The 16,002-nt window shown below is 35.7% G+C and overlaps 10 protein-coding genes across 10 annotated transcripts; 4 read left to right on the top strand and 6 right to left on the bottom strand.

The window, feature by feature from the left end:
• Positions 1–158: 158 nt before the first annotated feature.
• On the bottom strand, positions 159–413 carry ELE39_001083 (small nuclear ribonucleoprotein; the record flags this gene model as incomplete). Its single annotated transcript, XM_067344122.1, has 1 exon — positions 159–413. The coding sequence occupies one exon, from the start codon at positions 411–413 to the stop codon at positions 159–161; it is 255 nt and encodes an 84-aa protein (XP_067200160.1).
• A 989-nt stretch (positions 414–1,402) lies between these two features.
• ELE39_001082 (bacterial-like Sir2 family) lies at positions 1,403–2,296 on the top strand (the record flags this gene model as incomplete). Its single annotated transcript, XM_067344121.1, has 1 exon — positions 1,403–2,296. One exon carries the CDS (start codon positions 1,403–1,405, stop codon positions 2,294–2,296), a length of 894 nt encoding a protein of 297 aa, XP_067200159.1.
• A 163-nt stretch (positions 2,297–2,459) lies between these two features.
• ELE39_001081 (uncharacterized protein) lies at positions 2,460–3,099 on the bottom strand (the record flags this gene model as incomplete). The annotated part of the gene is made up of 2 exons (XM_067344120.1): positions 2,460–2,985; positions 3,041–3,099. 2 exons carry the CDS (start codon positions 3,097–3,099, stop codon positions 2,460–2,462), a joined length of 585 nt encoding a protein of 194 aa, XP_067200158.1.
• A 164-nt stretch (positions 3,100–3,263) lies between these two features.
• ELE39_001080 (HEAT repeat family) lies at positions 3,264–5,291 on the bottom strand (the record flags this gene model as incomplete). Its single annotated transcript, XM_067344119.1, has 1 exon — positions 3,264–5,291. The coding sequence occupies one exon, from the start codon at positions 5,289–5,291 to the stop codon at positions 3,264–3,266; it is 2,028 nt and encodes a 675-aa protein (XP_067200157.1).
• Positions 5,292–5,613: 322 nt separating this feature from the next.
• ELE39_001079 (Bub1p related kinase) lies at positions 5,614–8,169 on the bottom strand (the record flags this gene model as incomplete). Its single annotated transcript, XM_067344118.1, has 1 exon — positions 5,614–8,169. The coding sequence occupies one exon, from the start codon at positions 8,167–8,169 to the stop codon at positions 5,614–5,616; it is 2,556 nt and encodes an 851-aa protein (XP_067200156.1).
• A 267-nt stretch (positions 8,170–8,436) lies between these two features.
• ELE39_001078 (uncharacterized protein) lies at positions 8,437–9,247 on the top strand (the record flags this gene model as incomplete). Its single annotated transcript, XM_067344117.1, has 3 exons — positions 8,437–8,522; positions 8,591–8,641; positions 8,698–9,247. The coding sequence occupies 3 exons, from the start codon at positions 8,437–8,439 to the stop codon at positions 9,245–9,247; spliced, it is 687 nt and encodes a 228-aa protein (XP_067200155.1).
• Positions 9,248–9,289: 42 nt separating this feature from the next.
• ELE39_001077 (gamma tubulin) lies at positions 9,290–10,759 on the bottom strand (the record flags this gene model as incomplete). Its single annotated transcript, XM_067344116.1, has 1 exon — positions 9,290–10,759. One exon carries the CDS (start codon positions 10,757–10,759, stop codon positions 9,290–9,292), a length of 1,470 nt encoding a protein of 489 aa, XP_067200154.1.
• A 512-nt stretch (positions 10,760–11,271) lies between these two features.
• On the top strand, positions 11,272–12,750 carry ELE39_001076 (NPL4 family; the record flags this gene model as incomplete). Its single annotated transcript, XM_067344115.1, has 1 exon — positions 11,272–12,750. One exon carries the CDS (start codon positions 11,272–11,274, stop codon positions 12,748–12,750), a length of 1,479 nt encoding a protein of 492 aa, XP_067200153.1.
• Positions 12,751–13,425: 675 nt separating this feature from the next.
• Positions 13,426–15,021, top strand: ELE39_001075 (membrane with multiple cysteines at the N-terminal; the record flags this gene model as incomplete). The annotated part of the gene is made up of 1 exon (XM_067344114.1): positions 13,426–15,021. One exon carries the CDS (start codon positions 13,426–13,428, stop codon positions 15,019–15,021), a length of 1,596 nt encoding a protein of 531 aa, XP_067200152.1.
• A 200-nt stretch (positions 15,022–15,221) lies between these two features.
• On the bottom strand, positions 15,222–15,776 carry ELE39_001074 (polyketide cyclase dehydrase domain-containing; the record flags this gene model as incomplete). Its single annotated transcript, XM_067344113.1, has 1 exon — positions 15,222–15,776. The coding sequence occupies one exon, from the start codon at positions 15,774–15,776 to the stop codon at positions 15,222–15,224; it is 555 nt and encodes a 184-aa protein (XP_067200151.1).
• Between the last annotated feature and the right edge of the window lie 226 nt (positions 15,777–16,002).

The raw sequence follows: 16,002 nt of genomic DNA, 5'->3' as shown, positions 1-16,002 counted from the left end.
TTCAACAAATACAATTGAAAATTTAAAAAAGAAAGATTAAACACGGACCTAAATTTATTGAATCCTAATAAAATATCTACGTAATTTAATACTCAACTTCAAATGAGTCTAACAAAGTTCAATTAATTTCTAAATATAAAATAACTCTAAAGTAGTTTTTACTTTGGCGGAGAAGAAATGTACAGAACATTGTTTCCTCTAATAAAAGTATCTCCATGGTTTTCTACAAATACTCCGTCTACATATTCTTCTGTATCTTCCATAGCAATATTCATCCTATCATCTAAGCAAGCCAGCAGCCCCTTATAGTCAACTCCACTATTTAATCTCACAATAACTGGACTTCCAATAACTTGTCTTAAGAAGTCACTGGGACTCTTATTATTCTGCTTATTAGTTCCAGGTTCAGCCATGTTTAAAAAACTTTTCGACTTCTGGTTTGTGCCTTATAACTTTTCAAAAACTTAGTGCTCATAATGATACTAACCGGGAACAAATATGGCGCCAAACTCTTTAAAAAGTCGCGTTGCAGAACTTTTTAATAAAAGTGAGATATTCAAAAATAAATATATAAGTAATAATTTGATTTTTGGTTGTGTTTCTTTCAATGCAGTGAAGCCATTTCTCCAAAAACAGATGAGGCATACAACAATAATTCACTGCGAAATTTTGGAGTTCTATTGTATTTTTTCTGCCCCTTGTTGAGTTTAACTCTAGAAAAATTAACAAATACATCCAAACATATGGGAGTGCATAAACAAATAACAATTGATGCCTTTCTAACTGGAATTAAAAAAAAAATTGTTTTAAAAGCAGAAAGAAAAAGCGATGTGGGCGTGATTCGAACACGCGCGTGCAGAGCACAATGGCTTAGCAGGCCACCACCTTAACCACTCGGTCACCACACCTTTCTAGCACACAGACGCTCATTATTGATCTTGAACTAATAAATATTTAATAGCGGGGGACTAGAAGCTGAGACACGTTACTTTCAATATAATGTAATTGTTTTTAATGCACTAGCACCAACAATTTTAAAATAACATCTTCGACTAGAAAAGTAAAATTTGAATATAAAATTGAATTGAATTTAGTTTACCTATTGATAGCTATTAATGTCGAGCACTAAGTACTGACGAGGTATTCCATTAGTAGTATGGATATTTCTTAATTAAGTAGTGCAAAAAAGAAATCCATGAACTATTTAAGCGCTGGTTAATATTTACATAAAGTTATTAATTTAGACGTCGCTTTGTTCAACATAATAACAATTTGTTGTAGAGCAAATTTTTTTTCTAAATTGAACTTGCATTTTCTTCCTTTAGCCGATATAGTCTCGAATTTATTAGAATTACTGAGCTCATTTTTGTTTATGGTGGATCGATTCCAGGTATGAATATAGATGAATACCAGAATTAGCACGGTTTTGACGAGCCTGAAAAGAGAAATTTTTGAAAGTAATAAAAAAATCCTCTTTGTTACAGGGGCGGGACTGAGTTTGGACTCTGGAATCCCTCTTTTCAGATCGGAGTTTAGCAGTGGTGACGACTCGACGATATGGAATTCCGAGCTAGAGGCTTGGGCGACAATAGAAAGTTTCAAAAAAGATCCCATAAAATGGTATTCTATATTTCACAGTAATTTTAAATTTTGGAATAGCTTTCTAACAGCTGAGCCAAATGAAGGGCATCGAGTACTTTCAAAGATGTGTTCAGATTATCCCAACAGAATTAGAGTGATTACTCAAAATATAGATGGACTTATGCAGCAATCGAGTTGTCCAAAAGAAAATATTATTGAAGTCCATGGTAGAATTCATTACCTTAGATGCACGAACCCCAATTGCGACTATTCTCGCTCAAAATTTTCATATATAGATTGGGAGGGACTTTTGAACCAAGATAAAAAGATCCCAAAGGACTTCTACTTAAAATGGTCTTGTCACTCGTGCAGTTCCCCATCATTACCCCTATTTCTTTTATTTGACGAGTCATACACTAGCCATGCTTTTTATCAGTGGGGGAAAGCTCAAAAATGGATGAACGAGGCTGATATAATGATTTTTATTGGGACATCATTCAGCGTTCTCTGTACGGACTGTTGTCTGCAATATGCATATAACAATCAGATCCCTATTTATAATGTGAACATCCGCCCCAGCCCGATCTATTTTGAACTTAACAATGGGGATGGAAGCGATTTTGAGCTTGTAGAGTATCCAAGTAATCTTGTAAATAATATAACAAAAACATCAACAGACTTCCTAGTAGCACTATCTTCCAGGGAAAATAACTAAATCTACGAGCTATATTTATTATTATGCATACACACAAATCTATAATTTTTATGAATACATTGCAAACTATTTGCAATTTCTGTATAACTAGTTATTGTGTCACTCATGCCTCTGGCGCTAACTACTCTCGAATTTTTGTGTATTTATTCGGTGTATACCCCCCTTATTGAAAAGTTGCAGAATATTTGGTTTGGGGGTTCTCGTTGATTATTTTTTTTTGAGGGAAAGACATAAAGACATTAGAGAAAATAATTAACAGTTCTAATACTTTAAAAATCTTCTCTAATAATTCATAAGTTAAGTTGAAAGAATAACTAGACGAAAAGATGGCAGAGTGCGATTGCATGATAAAGGGATTCCTCGATGGATCATCTCTGTGGAAATCAGTTGTTGCTTCGACCCTATTTAATGCTTTTATGATATTTTTTGGAAGAAACTTCTTTGGATTCATTTGCTCAGTGTTTTCTCTCTTGATTTTAGCAGGAGGAGTTTGTATCAAGGTAGCTCCAGAGAAACTTGAGGCTATTAAAAAGAAGGATTTAATAACATCCGAAATGCTTGAGAAACACTGTAGTTCTATTGCAGAATGTATGAACAAGAAGATTGAACTTGCTATAGATACTATTTCATGGGAATTCCCATTTGTCTCATTTGTCTCATTCTTAGTATTGGCACTCTCATCTATTTTCCTCAGAAATCTTGGTTTCTTTGTTTTTACCACTGTCACAGTAAATATTTTCTTACTTAAGAACTACATCAACTCTTTCTACACAAGCATTGTAGGCCCAAAGGTATCCCCTCATATTGAAAGTATCTCTAAGAAATTCAATAAGAGTTTTGAAAAAATCCCAAAGATGAATGATTTAAAGTCTGATTAGGTATAACTTAAATTTTGAGTTTTATCTTTAAATCTAGTATTTAACAAAAAATAGTTTTGGTAGTAAAAGTATTACTTTAAAGATTTCTACTACTTATTTTCAACTACTATTTGTTTTGCTTTGTTATATAATTGCCTGCGAAAATCTCCAATCATCTCCTTTCTCTCCTTTGCAGACAAATGTCTCAAGTCATCTTCCAATGTTGCCTTTTCATTCTGGATCTCGTCAATTTCCAACCTTGTTTCTTTCGTAGTCTCCTTAATGGAATCAGACAAGCCTTTTATCTTCTCTTCCAGGGAGTCTACTCTGTGTATCGCAACCATCTTTAGTATATGGGCGACACTCTCTAGTTCGCTTTGTCTTATAATAAGTCTTTTTACTTCTTTACTAAGTTCTTCTACCTTTTTTTCCAGAATTAACTGTTTTTCGCTCGATTCATGATTCATACCTGAATAATTTATATGGCCTTGAATGACTGGAGGCTGAGTGACAATATAAAAAGGAGATGGAAGAGGGGTGTTTATGTTTGAAGATACTGTAGAATAGTTAGAACCTGGTAAGAATAAATTTTGGTTAGCAGCCTCAGCAAGATGTGGAGGGAAGTTTTGAATATGGTTAGTATTATCTTGAGTAATTAAGTCGTTTGCACCCGTACAACTATTACTGTTACTATGGACTGACTGAGTCTCTGCAATACTAGAAACTGAGGCAGAGTATTGATCCTCTCTATCAAATTGGTCTTCTTCACTGCTCTTTGTTGTAGTATCTAACTTAATTTGCTGGCCTTTGTCTCCTGTAGTATTGTGTTGTATTTGTCTCCAGTTGGAGGGAGGTGAAACATGCCTAACTAAGATTTCATCAGTTGCGTTTTTGAAGAAATTTTCATTCATAATTCTATTTCGGGACTTAGAACTCTTAGAAATATTTTGGTTGTTGAGCTGTTCCTTTTCTATTATTTGTATATTTTGAGTAAAACCCATCATTTCATTGCCATCAGGAATATAGGCTTCATTAGCTTCTTGAAGCCTTTTAATGCAATATTGAGCAACCTCTCTAACCTTGGGTGATTTATCCTTAGCTCCAAGATTTACTACATTAATTATAACCTCTGCATAGGTTCTTATTCCATCAATGGGTTTTTCTAGAGGGATATTGCTGTTATGTGCAGCTAAGAGAGCTCCTGCTTGTGCAACAAAGCAACAAACCATGACTTCAGTTAGAAGAGAAAGGGATGCACTTCTAACATTGACATTCTTGCTATTTGTGGTATAGTTAGGATGCAACTCTTTAATTATCCCGTTAAAAATACCACAGATTTGTTTCCAAGTAATAGGAAGAATTAGATGTTCGTTAATACCATCAACCTGCTTTAATTCAGACCCTCCCACACTAGTATTCAATTCTGAATCAATATTCTGCTTTTTTTTAAGGTCATACATACCTGGGGAGCTTCCAAAAGAAGTTTCTTGTAAAAAGGTCCAAACTAGAACAACTAACTTTCTCAAAGTATCAATTACTACAGCTCTACATGTCTCTGAAGTATTAGGATTCATCATAATTGGAACCAAGCTTCCCATAAGCTTATTAAGATTCATAATAACTAGATTTGTGCTCATACCGTCAATTGAAGAACTAATTGCTGCAATTGAACTAATTTGAATCGTTGGGTTACTTTCTTTCTTTGCAAAATGAATTAATGGGTCAAAAAAATGATCCACAACGTCCTGATTAAGTTGAAAAATCTCTTCAGTAAGAAAGGAGCTGGCAATCAATCCTATTGTTGATACTGCTGAATTTTGGACATGCACTTCCATGTCCTTACATCCTTGAATTAAGAATGCCATTATTGAGGTGAGATAGGGAAGGGTACGTTCAGTTCCAAAGTGCTCCACAATATAGTCGACTACCTTGACGCTGAACCTCCTACCCATTGGCCTCATTTTTTCAGAGTCCAAGAGGCCGCTTGAGAGCACTCCATGGATATCTCCTAGCTCCATTTTCGCAACTAAAATCTTAAGGTCTTCTAGCCCTGCAATCGTATTCATATTAGAAGTCAGTTCGGATAAAAAATTTACTTGGAACGAATCGCAACCTACCTCTTCCAACACTGTCAACATCGTTCATTTTATGCAAACAGTAGTCCAATTCCTGTCGAATGGACTCTATTCTTTTCTGTTGTTGGGCTCCTAGCATCCTTTAGACCCTTTAAAAGTTGGTAAGGAGACCAGAATTTCAATTTTAATTAGAAAAGTGACAAAAAAAAAAATAACAAAAAAAAGCAATACTATCAACCAAGAATTATAAGCTTATTACTAATTATTAACCCCGGCACTATTACCACCCCACACATATGCATGCATTTGCCGCCATTTGCTGGCGGCAATCAACAACAAACTTTTTAATGAGATTAAGACTCAAGAAAAGCATAGGGAATAATAGCTAATTCGAGGTAGAGATATTTTGGAGCTGATTTCTAATCTTCAGGAGCTGTTTGTAAAGAGTGGTCTTGAGTTTTTGATCTTCTTGGAAAATCGAGATGATATCCGCCTGAACATTTTTAAGGAAGACAATAATATTTTGTGAGATCTCATCAATAGATTGGGAAACATGTAGACTTTTTGTCTGCTCTGGCACCAACCCAGCCTTATCATTATAACAGAGAGAGTGCTGGAGTTCATCAGAATTTGGTAAAGATCTAGAGTGAAGAATAGGGCAAAAGTTGATACAATTAGCCATAAAATTGCTCCAAAACTCTATTTTCCAATTTCTTTTAAGGCACGAACTCTGGTTCTTAATTCTATAGCTATAAACTTTAAGAATATCATTGTTATCTTGGTTATTCTTACTGTTTCCACACTCCAAGCACCTGAGGGTCTCATCGCTCCACTTTGTGAGCTCCAAATATCTTCCAGTAATTAAACAATGTATTGTGGAGGCAATGCCAAAAATATCGATGTGGTGGAGCCAGGGGAGATTTTCTAGCATCACAGGGGGAAGAAAGCTTTTTGCATGACAATTCCCTTCAAAGAAGGTATTTTTGTAAATTTCTCCTATATCCAAACTTCTCCCAAAGTCAATGATTGACATAGATATAGGTAAGTCATGATTTTCTGGAATTAATGGATGACAAGCAAGCCGGGTCGGATCATTATTCCAGCCTTCCTCATCAAAGCTAGGGTTTGGATAAAGTAGGATGTTGTCAGGTTTAATATCTCCGTGTAAGATTCTCATCTCATTAAATGCTAGGAGGGTCTCAGCAAATTGATATGCGAGAAATAATAATATAGGCTCTTCCATCGTCATACCATTCTTCAAGTAATGTTCGTTTAGTACGTTTTGTAGGCTTTGTGCTCCAAAGAATGTAGGCAGTATAGAGATGCCCACGGAAGTGTTCGGGTCGTCATTTAACTCTTTATCCTTTTGATTACTTTCTTGCTCTTGGTTGCCCTTCATCATCTCCCTAGTCAAGATGTTCTGGATCATCCCTGATGAGCTTTGAGAGACTATATAAAGCTCAGTAATACAAAATACTGTCACCCCCTCCCCGATCTCAATTGGCTCAATCAAAGAACTTACGTCAGAAGGGGAATCAGCATAATTGCAAGAACAGTTTGAAGAAACAGAGATTCTGCTATTTGTCCTTACAGAAGATGCTGAGCTTCTTCTAAAATTATTTAGTGGGGTGTTTGTTGAGTTAAAGTAAAAGCCTACGTTTGGAGCGTGTGCAAAGTTATTCACTGAGTTCCTAAATATCATATTTACATTTGATCGATTCTCATTCAAAGTATCCATAGGAGCTACACACGAATTTAATGAGTTTCTGCTAGAGGGTATATTGCTTCCTGGTAAATAGGTTGTGCTTATTGAACTTCTGGCTGTTTTATGAACTAATGGTGACCCTTTTTTAACAGCCTCATTAAAACTATTTGCTTGGTATTCATTTAGAACCAAAGGTCTATCAATTTCTAGAGAAGTCCTTCTATTAATATCTGATATGCGTTTTTTATTTCTCTTATAAAGAGATAATCCACAGTATATTTCCCTAATATTGAGCCCGAGGTCTTTATGCTGAACTTTAATAGCACATGAAAATACACTAATCAGCTTTTCGTTTACTATTGTACAAACGTCAGAAGAAAATACGCTTGCATTTGCTCCTGAACCAATCAATTTTTTTAGCATAAATGTTCGTTTATATCCTTGGTTAATTTCCAACGTAAAGGAGTAGCCAGTTTTAAACGAGTTCTGATTCAATCTTGGAGCTTCATCCTTGTTACTGACTGAAGCCAAGTTAATCTGGTAAAGCATATATGGTTTAGCACATGTTTGGAGCTTCGAATAATTATTGTACCTCTCATTAATATAATTAAGCATGATAGACTCCCTAAATGAACGAGATCTTATGTGGTAAGGGTTCATAGTTGAAACTAACCCCATTGAAAAAAGGGATTTTTCGTATTTAATTAAATTTTGCTCAGAATTATATTTATGAGCACCAAATAATGAGACCAAATAATAACTATCTTCAAAGTGAAAAGTAGCCACTTCCTCGCTTTTATCAAAATTTCCACAGCTACCCAATTTAAATGCAGCATAATTAGGGTCTTGTGAATCTATTGGTGAAGTTATAGTGCAATCTTTTTGTAAAGAATTTAAGCTCAGCGATTCAATTACCTCGCTAACCCTATTTAGTTCAATTTTCTCATTGGTTACAGGCTCTAATATAGAAATTCGCTTGGAGCAAAGGTTTTTTTTAACCCAGGAATCTTTATTAGTTAAACTGCAAAAGCTTCTTTTCTGGAAAACTGTATTTATATTCTCCTTATTGTCACCTTTGGTATTACAAAGCTCATTATGATCTAATTGATATCTCAGGTACCCAATTTCCTCGAATGACAATTCATCATTCCTTAAAAGAGAGTCATTCAATTTTTTTCTATTATCTTTCAATATATCGACATTAAAGCTAAAAAATGTCTTATATTTTCCTTTCATCTTACAAGGTGTGGATTAAACCAGCAAACGCAACCTGTCCAAGAAGACCCCCTCAGATGCAAAGCTTATCTCAAAACGGCTCCTATTTATGCTGAAATGGTTTCCAACCCTTTTTCTCTAAAAACTGTTATACTGCAGTTTTTGAGTTTTTTTCTAATTTAAAAGTTACTTATTTCCTGATCCTGCAGCCCACAAATTTGTACACAGATACCGCCACAACTGTGGCGCCGAATGCATGGGCGGGTTATGCAAGAAAGATTTAGTCAAATGAATACGAGCAACAAAGGGACTAGCAGAGCAAGGAGCTCTGTAAGAACGAGACATAGTCTACTTACAAGCACCAATACAAAGTGGTAAGTTTGGCTCAGCTTGCGATTCTATGTTTTTCTTGAGAGTAATGACCAACTTTTTCAATTTTTAGGCAGGCACTAACCCCGGATGCCCATGTATTATTTTATAATAAATTTAATAGGTAAGTTTATTCACTTATTTGAGAAAAAACAAACTCATTCCTAATAGTGTTGTTAGGGATATTAGAAATAAGGACATAAAGTGGTCTAGAGGGCTCTTTTACATTGGGTGCAACGAAGTTTTGCGAAATATAGATAACATTGTTGGAGTCATATTCACTCAAAAACTTTTTTTACTTGGAGTCGGGAATCATATTTTGATTGCATGCAAAATTAGGAATATCCCATGCGTCATCTTAGCCAATAATGAAGAAATAGCTAAATGGCATCCTGGCTCAAGTTTGTCTATCTCATGTATAGGACTTAGAGGAAAAATTGAACCTGAAAGACTAAAGAGTCTTGGCTCAAAAGAATCTGAGTATGTGTACGAGGCAGCTAGGTCTGGTCTGACACAGCTTATAAAATCTAACCAGAGCAAGTTCGAAATTCCCTACATTGAAATTGGCGATGTAAATTCATCTCAAATTCAAATTCAACCCCCAAGTATCAAGACATTGGTAGTAGATCCTAAAATTGAGTACCCAAAATGCATGAGGAGATCCGAAAAAAGAAGACTAAGGAAAGAAAGGAGAAGTACACGGAAAGTAGTCAAAACTAGTGCTAATTAATTTTTATAGTCCATTTGAATTATTCTATTTATTTGTCTTCTTTCAGCAATAAGTGTTATAATTTGGGATGTTCTCCTTAGAGTAATAATTATACAATTCATCAGAGTAATCATTTAAAGGTTCTTGTCTGGCTGAACCGTCCAATAGTAAATTCTTTGAAGCAGATTCTGAATTATAACCTGCAAGCATGTAGTCGTTTCTTTCTGCTCGCCTATATTCTTCAATTAGCATCTCTGATACTTCTCTTGCGTTCTCAAATTCATCAAATCCATCTTGGAACACTGATTGTTTCTTATAGTTATCAAGGAAGGCTCCTCTTTTCATTAACCTATCAAACTGGGCCACGCATCTCTGGAATAAGCCAGCTATGGCCGTATTATTGGCCATCATTAAACCATTCACCTTGTGCTGACTACTATACGGATTATACTTTGAAAGAGCTACTTGAATTGCTGCAGGTCCCCACTGAATAAACCTTACCATGTTCCTGTCTCTAATTCTCTGCAAACTTTTGTGTACTTCCATTGGATCAGTTTCACCTCTAATGATGTTCAGTATTGATATATAGGTTCCCTTCCTCATATTAGTGCTTACCATAATATTACTTGGTTGTAAAAGACGCCTCATAACATCTAAAGTTGTTGTTTTTCTAACGTTTTGTTGAATATTTTGGCTAATTGTAATTGGAGTGTATGATGTCACTAGAAAATGGCATCTCGGAGTTGGAACTAAGGTGGAAAATAATGAAACCAAATTGTTGTGCATGTATCCTGGATATCTAAGTGTTGTAGTTGAAGCAGCCATTACTGTACTGACCAGAGCATTAGTTTGAGCAAACGTCGGATTTGTCAAGTTCAACCGATCTTCAGCTATCCCACTCAAGGCAGTATTATCAAGCACAACTACGCAATCTGCGTTCAAAGCCAATCTCTTCAAAGTTAGCACAGAGTTATATGGCTGCACCACTACGTCAGAGCTCTCATTATTTAACATTGGAAAAACTGAGAATGTTTTAATTAGTTTTCTTGGATAATGCTCGTTTAATAGCTCAAGAATGTAAGATCCCATTCCACTACCAGTACCTCCTGCAATTGAGTGACAAAGAACGAACCCCTCCATACTTTCACAGCCTTCCACTTCTCGATCAATCATATCCAGTATTTCATCATAAACCTCTTCCCCTGTGTCGTAGCCACAACCCCAATTATTTCCAGCGCCACCACCCTCCTTTCCAATAAAAAAGTTCTCTGGGTTGTAGAGATGTTTAAACTCGCTTGATTTGATGCTGTTTAAAACTCTCGGTTCCAAATCGAATAGTAGGGCACGAGGAACATAGTGGCAGTCGTCTGAAAGGTAGAAAAATACATCTTTTCTATCTTCAAGTAGGCCACTGTCTTTAATCACTGTACCGTTAGCATCCAAGCCATGTTCAGTACATAGTTGCTTCCAGAATTCCATACCAATTTGGTTCCCACATTGTCCAATCTGTAATGTAACTAATTCTCTGGGCATCTTTTAATTGTGGTCTTTACTTTGCTGATTAAATTTCTTTTATGCCAAATAAGTACTAAGTTGCCTAAACAATCCAACTAAGTCTTTTGGGTTCTGCTATTAAAAGGTAAAAGTGCTGTATCTTATAGGCAAATCGCAATTAATTTATTATTACTATTAATTATTAAATTTCTCCTTTTTTTTTAGCGACTTTTAATACTAAAAGCTTGTCGAGCCTCAGTCCCCACGTGGTGGGGGGGGGTGCACAAAACAACGGTATAGAAGTTTTTTTATGCAGCTCAAGGGTAAAATACTCCTAACAAATTTAAGAAATCATTTATTTTCTTATTACAGTTTGAAAAGGAATTCCCTGGTGAAATACTTAATATTTGTCTTTCTTTTTTTTTAGAACGATTTTTAAAAATTCAGGTATAAGTTAGTCCAACTAACAAGCTTCAAAAGCTGAAACTTAAACGACAAAGTACCAAAATTTTCCTGAATAAAAAAACCAGGAACCTAATTAAGCCTAAATAATGCACGAGGAGTGGGTTATCCGAGTTTTTTCCTCTTCTGGAAGATCAAGAGTAACAATTCCTTCAACATGCAACCTTTCAATGTTAAAGTCCAAAATAGCTCAGTCACTTAAGGTTCCCGAGGAGCAGCAACTTCTAAGCTTAGACTCACACGGGAATACACTGCTAAAGGGGGACTCACTCAGTATGCTACAGCATGGTCTATCTAATGGCTCAATAGTCTATTTAATTACTGATGCAACTCCACAAATTGCTGCACAAAGCATCCAAAAGCCAAAACATATGACAACAAACGACCTTCCTCCTCTGGAAAAAAAACCTTCGAACCCAAACAATTTATTATCATCTTCTTCATCCTTAGTTTCTAAGAATACGAGTAGTGGTGTGGAGAAAAGCGAGGGGCCACATTTCAAATCATTTGATTCATTTTTAAGTGAGAGAAATTTTGTCACAGATGACCTACCTCTAAAACAATCCTACAAATCCTTTTTTATCTCAAAAGGAGTAATGAACAAAATACCTCCTTCAGTTACTTTAAGGCACCAGCCATATCGTCATGTTGACCACCTTGAGATGATGAATTTGTCTGAAGCAATGCAATTTGTCGATTACTGGAGGTCAAAACTAGGCATGATAAAGCAAAGGATCGGTTGGATGTATGGATACTATAGAGAAGATAGCACATATCCTATGGGTATTCGAGCTGTAATGGAGGCAATTTACGAACCTCCACAAGATGAGAAAACTGAGCCGGGAAAGCTTGTTCTAGAAAGTGATAGCTTTAAGTCCACAGTAGACAGAATTGCTCAATCTCTCGGACTTGAGTGCTTAGGATTGGTTTTCACGCATAATGAGAGAGACGAAGTACTAACTTCCAACGAAATCGTTACTCTTGGGAAACTTCAGCTAGATGCATTAAAGACACCGCATTACACTGGCTATCCTGTTAGCAGCTTTATTTCTTGTACAATTGCTCCTTGTAAGTCCGTCCAAGGAGGAGGCCCCATACCAAATGCGTTCGCAGTCTCTGACCTTGGATTAGCTCTTCTCAGAGACAAACTAATTGACGAGAGAGGATTAAAGGATGATACACATATTGTAATTAGAGAAGAGGAAAAGGGAGAGATTCTACCTCAAATCCTTGAAAAGGGTGTTTCTACTCGCAAATTTGATGCTCACTGGCTAATAGTGCGTATTAATGAGTCTGCTCCCATCCAGCCGAAGCCTTTCTTTTCTTCTTCGCAGTTCCCTAGGGAAAATCGAGTCACTCCTCAGAAGCCAAGTGACGTTTCAGAATTTATTAAGTCCAGGCTTACCTCAACACCCTTGACTTCATATTGTCTCCTCAACGACTTCCACCTATTGTTGTACCTAGCAAAACTATTCGACGAAGCTACAGCAATCAGTATATGCGAATCAATTATCAACAAGACCGCAATAGACCAGCACTTATTGGACATTTTGATGTCCCTAAACTAAAATTTAGCCATATACTAATGTATTGAGTATTGTTGCACACGACTAGTATCCAAAATTTCAAAATAATTGGGCTCTGAACCTAGTTTTAAAGCCTACTATAGTCGATCTAACAAAATTACTCTATCAATTTCTACATCTATTATTACTTTCCATTTATCCCCCATTTTGTCAAATAAATTGCTTTTTTGATGAGTACTGTAATGTGCATGCAAATCTATAAAAGAAGGCGGGAGCTTGAAATTTTTATTCGTGAAATGAAAGTCAGTTCGAAAACACTATTTATTAGAGGAAAATTTGGTTAGAAGACTACAGAGACTTAAAGCTTAACTCGAAGCTTGGATGTTAAATAATTGTAAAAATAGTGAAATCTAAAAATAAAATATTTACATAAAACATTTAAAAATTTTAGTACTAAGGCATGCGTATATGTATTACATGTCTTCTTTGAGAAATTGAATATCGAGGCGGAAACAAATATTACCGTGAAGGAGTGTTTTTTCTGAATAATAAAAGAGCAAGGATTTTCAAAGACAGACTTCTGGCTGAATTACTGTAAAAGATTGCTGGAACTTAAGTTCTTTATGCTGTACAAACTCAAAAGTGATTTATTCTAAGAATTCCCCAGTACTAAACTGGAACAAATAAAGAAGTAGGATAGATGCAATCTGAAAATAAATGTATGCATTAAAAAGTTTATTATTCCAATTATTGTTATTACTTTTATTCGAAGTATGCACTTATAGGTTCACAAATGGAGTTCCAATAGCTTCTGAAGCTAAGGTGGAAACAGAAAACCCCTTGCTTACAAGTTCAGAGGATTGCTCCAGTAATCCATGTGCCTGTTGTTCTGATAAGCTGCTTTCCATGGCAGAAGAATATTCAAAATCAAATGGAGGTGAAAATTCGGAATGTTCTTCATTTTTAAAAAATCTATTTTGCACTTTAGCATGTAACGAAGAGTCTTCGGACATTGGAACATTGTCAAATGAAATCATGGTATTGTCTGTATGTGAGTCGGGATGCCCAGAAATTCTGAAAAAATGTCCGGTTCACGACTCTAAGATTAAAGAAGGGATGAAAGAAGACAAAGAAAAGATAGGAAAGGATGAAAAGAAAGAAAATGGGGATAAGGAAGAAAAAGAAGAGGATAAGGAGGAAAAGGCGGATGAAAAGCAAATCGAAAAAGAAGATTCGACTTCCACATCTAATAAAAGGTCAATTATTTCAAATCACTTTTCAGGATTGAAGAGTGCGGAGAAGATAACAATAGAGTCTTCCGGAATTTCAGGATCACTAAGCCTCAAAGATGAGAAGTCAGAATGTTCAGCCATTAGTGTTCCAAACATGCATACAACAAAGTCTTCAAAATATTCTTTGGCATTTATTCAAGCAAACAGTGACACCAAAGTATGTTTGAAATCAAGTGGAGGATTTAAATTCATAACTAAAAGTGCCCCAATATTGAAATCAGGATCTAGCTCTACTGGAAGTACTGCAAATACTCAAACTTTACTTTCGTCTACAGCGGCTTCAAATACATCCAGCTCTTCGGGAAATGCTCCTTTAACTGATGAGGAAATAAAATGTGGATTCTGTTTCAGCAAGTGTTGTTGCTGGCCAGTTTGGAGTGGGTCAATTATATCTTTTGCAGCATATATGGTGATGGCATTCTTGGCTATATACTGGCAATCTGCCTTGTTCTCTCTAGGCCTCAAGTCTAATCACTTTTGGAAAGGAGGAGGATATTGGTTGGCAGGTAGTGGGGGGCTTGGAGTGTTTATTGGTATGCTTGTTGGCGGACTAGTTTCTTCTTGTTTTGCTGGGGCTCTTTCACTTGGTGGATCTTTGACCAACCTCTTTATGTCAGTGTTGCTTGTTGGCAGACTCGGAGCAGCTTTGGGTGGCGTTGGTGGATTAGGAACAGGCGCCTCGATTGGATTAATGGCTCATTCTGGGACCATCTCATGGGTTATAGGTTTGATATTAGGCCTTCTTTTGGGTCTTGTTGTTGGATTTTCACCTATAGCCAGGTCCTTAAAGATGAATGATAGATATATCAGAAGAGGAATTAGACAAAGAGAACTCAGAAGGAGAAGTCGTCTTTCAGAAGGAAGTTATCATTCTGAGGGGTTCTCAGATGCTTCTGGGACTGATAGAGGCAAAAGAAGTTCTATCCAAAGACATACATCTGTTGAATCAAGAGATAACGCTACTCATATAAGTGACGGACATTCACAATCTTCAAGTAGTGCAGCAAACAATGTAAATTAATAAAGGATATAAGAATTGCATTGAATCAATATATGAAATAGTATGTAAAAAATAGTCCATTCGCTATCTATAATATTTGAGAATAAGAATCAATTCATGTGCATCGTGATTGTACATGTTCAAATTATTAAAAAAAGAAACTAAAGATTAGTGTATTTTATTTTGATAGTTCCTAATGCTTATTTCTAAATATTCAAAATCTATGCGATCGAACTTTCCCTCTTTCTAATACAGTCTATTAATAAGTTTATAGCAGTCTCTGTCATGTCTTTGATGTAATACTGTGCTATTTTGTCAAATAGAACCGTCTCAAATTCAAAATCTAATTTGCACGAAACTTTAGTAAAACCATCTTTGTAGTTCCCAATAAAGTTCCAGCTTGTTATGTGTGACTTAACAGGGGTTGAAAACTTCTCAATTGTGATAGATGCATTCAAAATTCTCTTGGGCGGCCAGTAAGCTATTATTGAATTTGGTTTCTTTCCTTCTACTATAGAGTATAAATACTCCCCAAGTATGCCAAACTCAATTTTTTGTCTTGAAAGAAAAGCATCTCCATTATAAACGATTCCCCTAATCCTAGTTATCTCACTTTCAGAAACCCATGGAAATATCTTTTTATATTTTGCCACATCTATAACAGTACAGTATAACTCTGGCATAGAATAAGGTACTAATCTTTCACATAAATATGCAACTCCTCTGGAAAATTTTGATCGGTTGAGGAAATTAGGGTTCAATTTTTGGGCTCTCATCTTAAAGAAAGGTAGCCACTAGACCTACCATTCATTATCTATATTTGTATTTTACTAATTAAAGACTAAAAGAATCTCTAAGCAAAAAATCAAGATGGTATTTTTTTAAATGAAGGATTTGGTGCCTAATTATGAAACTTTTAAGGAAAAAGTCAATATAAGCGCAAATATAAAGCCGCACCTAAGTCTTTCTTCTCCATATTGGTTTATTTGTCATCCCTCCGCG

Source organism: Cryptosporidium sp. chipmunk genotype I, assembly GCF_004936735.1.
Source record: "Cryptosporidium sp. chipmunk genotype I strain 37763 chromosome Unknown contig_17, whole genome shotgun sequence".
Classification (NCBI taxonomy): Eukaryota; Apicomplexa; class Conoidasida; order Eucoccidiorida; family Cryptosporidiidae; genus Cryptosporidium; species Cryptosporidium sp. chipmunk genotype I.
Note: the sequence above shows the minus strand (reverse complement) of the source record. Positions and strands in the feature narration are given on the sequence as shown.